Source organism: Dipodomys merriami, unplaced genomic scaffold (genome assembly GCF_024711535.1).
Source record: "Dipodomys merriami isolate MVZ:Mamm:240054 unplaced genomic scaffold, mDipMer1.0.p SCAF_44, whole genome shotgun sequence".
In the NCBI taxonomy this organism is placed as follows: Eukaryota; Metazoa; Chordata; class Mammalia; order Rodentia; family Heteromyidae; genus Dipodomys; species Dipodomys merriami.
In genome coordinates, this window is record NW_027206002.1 from 7,855,905 (window position 1) to 7,865,220 (window position 9,316).

At 56.2% G+C, this 9,316-nt stretch overlaps 1 protein-coding gene across 2 annotated transcripts in view; it reads left to right on the top strand.

Annotated features, from left to right (window-relative positions):
• The window catches only part of Adra1b (adrenoceptor alpha 1B), a 71,673-nt gene extending 66,909 nt beyond the window's left edge, over window positions 1-4,764 (top strand). For both annotated transcript variants that reach the window (XM_069993934.1, XM_069993936.1), the window contains one exon: window positions 4,201-4,764. In XM_069993934.1, the coding sequence (XP_069850035.1) occupies window positions 4,201-4,742 (542 nt within the window). In that variant the 3' untranslated portion in view covers window positions 4,743-4,764. The remainder of the gene's footprint in view (window positions 1-4,200) is intronic.
• Window positions 4,765-9,316: the final 4,552 nt, after the last annotated feature.

Sequence of the window (9,316 nt, forward strand, 5' to 3'; positions counted from 1 at the left end):
GTGTGTGTGTGTGTGTGTATCCATTTGGTGGGATTCTAGCGAGCAGGGTGGATAAGCAGAAGGAACAGAGTTAAGTAGAGGGTGGGCTCCAGGGCCCTCATTTCCTGCTGTATTCTTCCCCCCACTCTCCTGACTGCCTTGAGAGCCTCCACCCCTGCCACTCCCCAGGACCAGGTCTAACTGGTTGCCCAGGAGGAATCGCGCCCTAGCACCCATCCTCTTCCATGCCTAAGAGGCTTAGCACCTTCCCTAATTCCCTTTGGCTTTGGGGCTCAGACCAGGGCGGCAGACAACGCCTTAATCAGTGCGTTGCTGAGGGAAAAGGGAAGGGACCAAAATATTTCTGGGATCCACAGTGGCCTCCCAGTGTCCCACACTGCCCTCGTGTGGCTGGTCTAGGGAGCCCAGAGAGAACCAGAGGGTAGAGCACCTGCCTAGCAAGTACAAGGCCCAGAATTCAAACACCAGGACTATTAAAAGAAGAAAGGAGGGAAGGAGGGAAAGAACTACTGATTCCCAGTATGGAAATTTATTCTATGCAAACCCCGGACATCTGAAAACTGAGGCTTTTTATTGACACATATTAGTTAACAGCTTTAAACCAAAACTTAACCACGTACCAGAGTAGCATAAAAGACTGTGTTAACCGAACTGCTGTGCATGCAGACATTAAAGTGTAATGCAGCTTGGGAGGGGTTGGTGAGAGAGCAACTCATACCCTGACGTGGGCGAGGACCTTGTAAATATTCTAAGCAAAGAACACAATTTAGGGAATGGCATGTGCAGTATGACCCCATTTAGAAAAATCTAGAAGGATGAAAGCAAAGTTGTTAAGTCTGGTCCCTTGAGTTTTAGTGGAGAATTTTCACTCCTTTATAGATTTTTTTTCTGGTAATATGTAATTTTTAAACGCAGCAGACATCATTTTTTGTAATAAAAATACACAAATCTGGAGGGAAAGGAAAATAATCAATGAAAATAGGGGTTTTCCCTGGGAGGATTTTGCAGTCTGGGTGGTGAGCAAGGATCTTGGCACCTCTGGTATGGCTTAACATTAACAAACAAGCAATAAAATCACAGAAGGAGATCTGCTAGTACATTCTTAGGAGTGCAGAATAAAGTAGCCAGTGAGGCTGGGGCATGGCTCAAGTGGTAGAGCATCTGTGTAACAAGCACAAGGTGGTGAGTTCAAACCTTAGTACAGCCAAAAAGAAAAAAAAAGTGGAACCAATTTTGGGGGAAGGAGTTGGTATAAACAGGCTTCTTGAGGACTGGTCTGTATCCCAGGATCAAACCAACCATGCACTGAAAATATCTGGAGTGGGAAATTGCATCTGTATTGAACAGTCATGGCCTCTTTCCTGTCCTGTTTCATAAGAACTACAGCATAACAGCTATTTATATAACCCCTGACCTTGGCATCTGGTATTGTAAGTGATCTAGAGACAATTCAAAGTACATGGTAGGATGGGTGGACGCTATATGCAAATTATAGCATCATTTTGTAGAAGAGATTTGAGCATCCACCCAGTTTGACATCTTCGGGCAGTCCCTGGACCCGTCGCCTACAGATACTGGGATTTGAACTCAAAACGTTGCACTTGCTAGGCAGATGCTCTACCACCTGAACCACTCCATTTCACAGAGCACAGACTGGAGGCTGAGAGGACTAATCAACATTATCTAAAGTCAAACGGCAGATCCCTCAAGAGAAGATTTAATACCAGATCCACCTCATCCCCAACCTCTGTTCCGGGCAGCCACGCTGCCCAAATTCTCTGAGGACAAAGAATGGTCTTTTTCTCAGATAACAAAACAGCTTATGGGATTCAAACCCAAACATGACCATAAATGTCCAAGAGAAAAGTCGCCCCCCCCCACCCCCACCTTCGGGCAGAGCACCTCCCAGTGCCACAGTCCTAGCCGGATTCTTCACAGGAAAAGGATGGTAAAAGCTTGCCCATCATTGTCCTGGGCACAGCATTTCCAGTGAAACAGAGATGAAGACTCTATAGTCGCTCAGTGGCTCATATCTATAATCCCAGCTACTTGGAAGACTGAGCTTGGGAGTATCACAGATGGAGGCCAGCCTGGGCAAACCAGTAGCTGCCAACCAGTAGCTGGGTGAAATGATACACCAAGGTGATACATACATGACATCCCTGCCCTGTGGGAGGCTGAGAGGATCACAGGAGGACCACAGTGAGAACCATTCCATCTCAACGGAAAGAGCTGGACACGGGGCTGGGAAGGTGGCTCAGTGGTTGAGTGCTTGCCTCACCTGCATGAAGCCCTGGGTTGGATTCCTCAGCACCACATACCAGAAAATGCCAAAAGTGATGCTGTGGTTCAAGTGGTAGAGTACTAGCCTTGAGCAAAAGAAGCAGTGCCCAGGCAAAAAAAACTCATATATGTATGTGTGTATGTGTGTATACATATAGTTACAGATATGTATAGAGGAAAACTATATACTTATATGAAAAGAAGTGAACATATATGAATTCGAATGTGACTTTTTGGTTGTCTGGTGGTACACACCTGCAATCCCAGCACTCAGGAGGATTGAGACTGGACTCTATATCGACTCTGTCTTGTTTAATATTTATTTAATCAATGTCATTTTCTAGCACTGCAGGGTTACGCTCACTTTTTTAAAATGCTTTGCTTTTTTTTTTTTTTTTTGATTTTTGGTATTTTCTCATGTTTCCCAGAAGATCATTACTGATTGCATCTTTTTATGTAAAATCATATTTTGTATTGGAATCAAATTTCGTTGAAATTCCAGCCATTTAACCTGTCCAAGTCCTCTACTGCCTTTTATTTAAAATGGAAATTGTTTCTAATTTGATATGAACATGTTTTTGGATCTAAACTCAGAGAAAGCAGTTAATGGCGTTTCTGGATCATAACTGCTCATCGTCATCAGTCTGTGCCAGGCTCTCTTATTTCACTGATTTATTTCCTTTTAATCCCATTTCCTATCCCCTGTGTCCATCTGCCCATCCCCTAGGCAAGCATTCTGTGTTTAATGTTTGTCTTTTAATTTGAGGATGTTTTTAAAACACACATATGGTTATTTGGCAAGTTACTTAGCATAAATCTCACGCTGTTTCCCACTTTTTTTTCACAAAGCATGATGTAGTTAGGATTTCTTTATTTGAGGGGAGGTTCTGGGATTCGAACTCAAGGCTTCAAGCACTCTAGCCTGCCTTTTTTGCTTGAGTGGTTTTGGGGAGGGGGAGATGGTGTTGTTGTAGCTAGGATTCACATTTGTGACCTTGACTCGTCCCCAATAAACTACCAAAAAAGAAAAAAACAGAAATGGAGCTGTGACTCTAGTGGTACAACACTATCCTTGGGGAGGGGGGAGGAGAAAAAGCAGAAAAAGCCGGAAATGGTGCTGTGGCTCAAGTGGTAGGGAGCTAGCCTTGAGCTGAAGAGCTGAGGGACAGCGCCCAGGCCCAGAGTTCAGGCCCCACGACCGACAAAAAAAAGAAAAAGAAAAATAAGAGAGGAGGGGATTGGAGAGGGAGGGGTGAGAATGAGCAGAGGAGTCGCATTGTGAGCATACAAGGCTTTGTTGAATGGCACCTCCTTCCCACAGATACTGAAAGACACTGAGTAAAATACAGACAATCGAGACTGTATTAGAAAAAAACGACCAGAGGAAACGAAGTGTAAAGGTTCTGAGTTCAAATCCCAGAAGAAAGGGGAGGGGCGGGGAGAGGAAGGGAGGGGAGGGGGAGAGGAGAGGGATCCTGACAGTAACTCATTGCTTGTCTGTCTGTCCACCTCTGCCCCTCCCCTTCCCCCCTGCCCGCCCTCCTCACCCCGCCCCCGCCACGCCCTGCCATGCTCCGCCCCCTTGCCTCGCTCCACCCCTCTCCCCGTCACGCCCTTCCTCCCCGCGCCACGCCCCCTTGCCTCTCTCTCCGCCCCTCGCTCTGCCACGCCCCGCCGCCGCCACGCCCCCTCGCCTCTCTCCCCGCCCCTCGCTCTGCCACGCCCCCCTCGCCACGCCCCCTCGCCACGCCCCCTCGCCTCTCTCCCCGCCCCTCGCTCTGCCACGCCCCGCCGCCGCCACGCCCCCTCGCCACGCCCCCTTGCCTCTCTCCCCGCCACCCTCCACCTCCTTGCCTCAATACACCCTCGCCCCGCCCCTCGCCCCGCCCCTCGCCCCGCCCCTCGCCCCGCCCCCAGGCTCCCTGTTCTCCGCCCTGAAGCCCCCCGACGCCGTGTTCAAGGTGGTCTTCTGGCTGGGCTACTTCAACAGCTGCCTCAACCCCGTCATCTACCCGTGCTCCAGCAAGGAGTTCAAGCGCGCCTTCCTGCGCCTGCTGGGCTGCCGCCGCCGGCGCCGGCGCCGCCGCCTGGGCCCCGACGGGCCGTGGACGCTGGAGCGCTCGCAGCGCCGGGACTCGCTGGACGACGGCGGCAGCTGCCTGAGCGGCAGCCAGCGGACGCTGCCGTCCGCCTCGCCCAGCCCGGGCCGCGCGCGCGCCGCGCCGCCGCCGCCGCCGCCGCCGCCGCCGCTGGAGCTGCGCGCGCTGCCCGCCGCGCCCCGCGCGCTGCTGAGCCCGCCCGCGCCCCCCGGCCGCCGCGCGCTGCGCCCCGGCCCGCTCCACGCCTTCCGGCTGCTGCCCGAGCCCGCCGGCCCCGCCGGCCCGGGCGACCCCGCGCAGGTCGCCAACGGGCAGCCGGGCTTCAAGAGCAACATGCCCCTGGCGCCCGGGCCCTGCTAGGGGCGGGGCGTCCTGGGGGCGGGGCGTCCTGGGGGCGGGGCGAGGGGCGGGGCGCCCGGGGCGTCCGGGAGGGGCGGGGCACGGGGCGGCTGCTTTTCTGGCAGGGGCATGGTGCCAGGTATAGCGGAGAGCTGGCCGAGCATGCGGGGAGCCCGGGGCCCACGCCCCACCCATCTCTCCCTCTCCGTCCCCCTCTCCCCCTCCTCCCCTTCCTCCCTCCCCACGCCCCACCCATCCCTCTTGCTCTCCCCTCCCTCTCCCTCCCCCTCCCCCTTTCTCTACAGACTGTCTGCCCTCCCTGGTCCTCCCTTCTTCCTCTCTCTCTCTGCTCTTTCTCTGCCTCCTTCTCCTCTCCTCTCCCCGTCCTGTCTTCCCTCCCCTCCCCCCTGTATATATCGATGCCGAGTTCCTGTCTTCGCGTATTTAACTGTGTGTGCACACGCGCGGTGCCCGCCTGGTCTGCATGTGTGTGCGTGTGTGTGCGTGTGCATCGCAGCGTGAGTGTGCATACGTGAGTGTGCATCGCAGCGTGAGTGTGCATGCGTGTGTGTGCATCGCAGCGTGAGTGCATTGCAGCGTGCGTGTGCGTGCGTGTGTGCGTGCATGTGCATCGCAGCGTGAGTGCATGCGTTTGTGCACGCGTGTATGTGCGTGTGCATCGCAGCGTGAGTGCATGCGTGTGTGCATCGCAGCATGTGTGCATCGCAGCGTGAGTGCATGTGTGTGTGCGTGTGCATCGCAGCGTGAGTGTGCATGCGTGTGTATGCGTGTGCATCGCAGCGTGAGTGCGTTCGTGTGCATCGCAGCGTGCGTGTGCGTGCGTGTGCATCGCAGCGTGAGTGTGCATGCGTGTGTGTGCATGTGCATCGCAGCGTGAGTGTGCATGCGTGTGTGTGCGTGTGCATCGCAGCATGAGTGTGCAGCGTGAGTGTGCATCGCAGCGTGAGTGTGTGCGTGTGCATCGCAGCGTGCGTGTGCGTGCGTGTGCATCGCAGCGTGAGTGTGCGTGCGTGTGTGTGCCGCAGCGTGAGTGTGCGTGCGTGTGCATCGCAGCGTGAGTGTGGCAGGCCTCCGGGCTGGGGCGCCGCTCGCGGGGTGACCCCGTCCCTCTCCGCCCCTCTCGCTGTCCCCGCCAGGACAGCACTGTGACGGGTCTATTAAAGTCATTTGTCCTGTGCGGCCTCGCGTGGTTTGTGGCCTGGAGCGTCCCCTGCCGCTTCCCTTTCAGATCGCGTGAGGCCGCAGCGCCCAGCCTCCCCCCCCCCGCGCCTGGGCCCCCCTCTCTACCCCCGCCCGGCGCCTGGGCCCCCCTCTCTACCCCTGCCCAGCTCCTGGGCCCCCCTCTCTACCCCCACCCCGCTCCGGGGCCCCCCTCTCTGCCCCCCCGGCGCCTGGGCCCCCTCTCTACCCCCGCCCAGCTCCTGGGCCCCCCTCTCTACCCCCACCCCGCTCCGGGGCCCCCCTCTCTGCCCCCCCGGCGCCTGGGCCCCCCTCTCTACCCCCGCCCAGCTCCTGGGCCCCCCTCTCTGCCCCCACCCGGCTCCTGGGCCCCCCTCTCTGCCCCCACCCGGCTCCTGGGCCCCCCTCTCTGCCCCCACCCGGCTCCTGGGCCCCCCTCTCTACCCCTGCCCAGCTCCTGGGCCCCCCTCTCTACCCCCACCCCGCTCCGGGGCCCCCCTCTCTGCCCCCCCCCCGCGCCTGGGCCCCCTCTCTACCCCCGCCCAGCTCCTGGGCCCCCCTCTCTGCCCCCACCCGGCTCCTGGGCCCCTCTCTCTGCCCCCACCCGGCTCCTGGGCCCCCCTCTCTACGCCTGCCCAGCTCCTGGGTCCCCCCTCTCTGCCCCCACCCGGCTCCTGGGCCCCCCTCTCTGCCCCCGCCGGGGCTGCGTCCCGACGCTGAGGATCTGGGTGAGGAGCTGCAGTGACCGCCTGGACATTGTCCCTCTGCACAGACACATGGCCCCAAACCCAAGAGGATCTCACACACACACACACACACACACACACGGCTGCTTTGTACCTGGCTCATGCAGAGCACGTCTTAGGGAGGCGGTAGGAGAAAAACCATCCACAGATGGTTGGGGAAGGACCTGGAGTGTGCTGGGTGAGCACCGCTAGGCAGCCAGGGCCACCGGCCTTCCAAGTCCCTTGGCCTCATGTTGCACCTCTGGCTGGTGGGGCGCTTTTTCTTTGGTACCAAAAACAGGGGTGTAGTTCTCAAACTCAGAATCAGTGGGTTATTCAGGAAGCGTATTGAAAAAAATACAGGCATGTGGATGGGAGCTGGTGGCTCACGCCTGTCATCCTAGCTGCTCAGGAGGCTGAGATCTGAGGATCGTGGTTCAAAGCCAGGCTGGGCAGGAAAGTCCATGAGACCCTTAACTCTACTTAACCACTAGACGATGGGAAATAGAGCTGGGGCTCAATGTGGTAGAGCACTAGCCTTGAGTGAAAGAGCTCAGTGTCAGCACTCAGGCCCTGAGTTCAAGCCCCACAGCCAAAAACCAAAACGTTCTCCACACTCAGTGGATGAGGCTGGTGTGGTACACACCCGTTGGGCAAAAAGCAAGTATTTTTCTCAAAATAACCAGTGCAGAAAAGGCCTAGAGACCCAATTCAGTGGTTGAGCCTGCCTAGCAATCAGGGAGCCCTGAATTCAAACACAATACCAAAAAAAAAAAAAAAAAAAAAAGCCAAGCATGGTGGTTCATTCCTCCAATCCCAGCTATTCTATTAGGAGGTTGGCCCAGGTAAAGAGAGAAAAAGAAGTCACACCTTATCTGAAAAATAAAGATGAAAAGGTGGTGCTGGGAAGGTGGCTCAGTGGTAGCGCACTTGCCTAGCATGCATGAAGCCCTGCGTTCGATTCCTCAGTACCAGAGACACAGAAAAATCAAGTAGTGGTGCTGTGGTAGAGTACTAGCCTTATGCAAAAGAAGCTCAGGGACAATGCTCAGTTCCTGAGTTCAAGCCCCAGGACTGGCAAAAGAGAAAGAAAAGGGGGGATAGGGCTGGAGACTTTGCTTAAGTGGCCCAGCAAACTGAAGTCCCTTAACGTCTATCACACACACACACAGCCTCTCGAGCCATAACGCCAACATGGCTTTTTGCTGGTTGTTCTGGAGCTAAAGTCGCATAGACTTTCCCGCCCTCAAGCTGCAGTCCTCCAGGCCTCAGCCTCCTTGGTAGGAAGATCACAGGGGTGTGCCTAGGGGCCTGCTCGCAGCTTTTCTCTTAGGCCTCATCTCTGTTAAGGGTCCTGTCTGACCATGACCCACCTCACGGTAGGCCCCAGGGGGCCTGGCTCCATGCTGGGTGTGTCTGTGTGTCTCTGTGTCTGTGTCTGTGTCTCTGTGTCTGTCTCTGTGTCTCTGTGTATGTGTCTCTGTGTCTGTGTCTGTCTGTGTCTCTGTGTGTGTCTGTTTGTGTCTCTGTGTCTGTGTCTGTGTCTGTGTCTGTCTGTGTCTGTGTGTCTCTGTGTCTGTGTGTGTCTGTGTCTCTGTCTCTGTGTCTGTCTGTGTCTCTGTGTCTATGTCTCTGTGTCTGTGTGTCTTTGTCTGTGTCTCTGTCTCTGTGTCTATGTGTGTCTGTGTGTCTGTGTCTGTGTCTGTGTCTCTGTGTCTCTGTGTGTGTCTGTGTGTCTGTGTGTCTGTGTCTGTCTGTGTCTGTGTCTCTGTGTCTGTGTGTGTGTCTGTGTCTGTGTCTGTGTCTGTCTGTGTCTGTCTATGTCTGTGTGTCTGTGTCTGTCTGTGTGTCTGTGTGTCTGTGTGTCTGTGTCTGTGTGTCTGTGTCTGTGTCTATGTCTGTGTGTCTGTGTGTGTATCTCTGTGTCTGTGTCTGTGTGTCTGTCTGTGTCTGTGTCTGTCTGTGTGTCTGTGTCTGTGTCTGTCTGTGTGTCTGTGTGTCTGTCTGTGTCTGTGTGTCTGTCTGTGTCTGTGTGTCTGTGTGTCTGTGTCTGTCTGTCTGTGTCTGTGTGTCTGTCTGTGTGTCTGTGTCTGTGTGTCTGTCTGTGTCTGTGTGTCTGTATCTGTGTATCTGTCTGTGTCTGTGTGTGTCTGTGTCTGTGTGTGTCTGTGTCTGTCTGTGTCTGTCTGTGTCTGTGTGTCTATGTCTATGTCTGTGTCTGTGTCTGTGTGTCTGTGTCTGTGTGTCTGTCTGTGTCTGTGTGTCTGTGTCTGTGTGTCTGTGTCTGTGTGTCTGTGTGTGTTTGGGGGGATGGGGGTTGGAGGGGAGAATCGACGTGGGGTCCAGGTGTGTGGGTCCCTGCAGTGGGCTCCGTGCACGCCCCTCGCCAGGCGGCCGCGTCCCGGGCCCGCGCTCCTCAGGGACCGCGCTGGTCGCCGCCCAGAGCCGCCTCCTTCCTTCCTTCCTTCGGTCCTCGAGTGCGAGCGGAGCCGGGGAACCAGCGCCTCCGTCCGGCGCGGGGCCTCGGACAGCGGCCGGCGGCGCCACCTGGTGGCCAGCGCGGGGAAGCGACGCGGGCGCGCGACGCTGGGCCGGCCCCCGTCCCTGCAGCCGGGCTGGTGTGGCGGCTCTGGGCATGGCTGGCCCGGGCTCCCCACTTCAGTAGGGAGA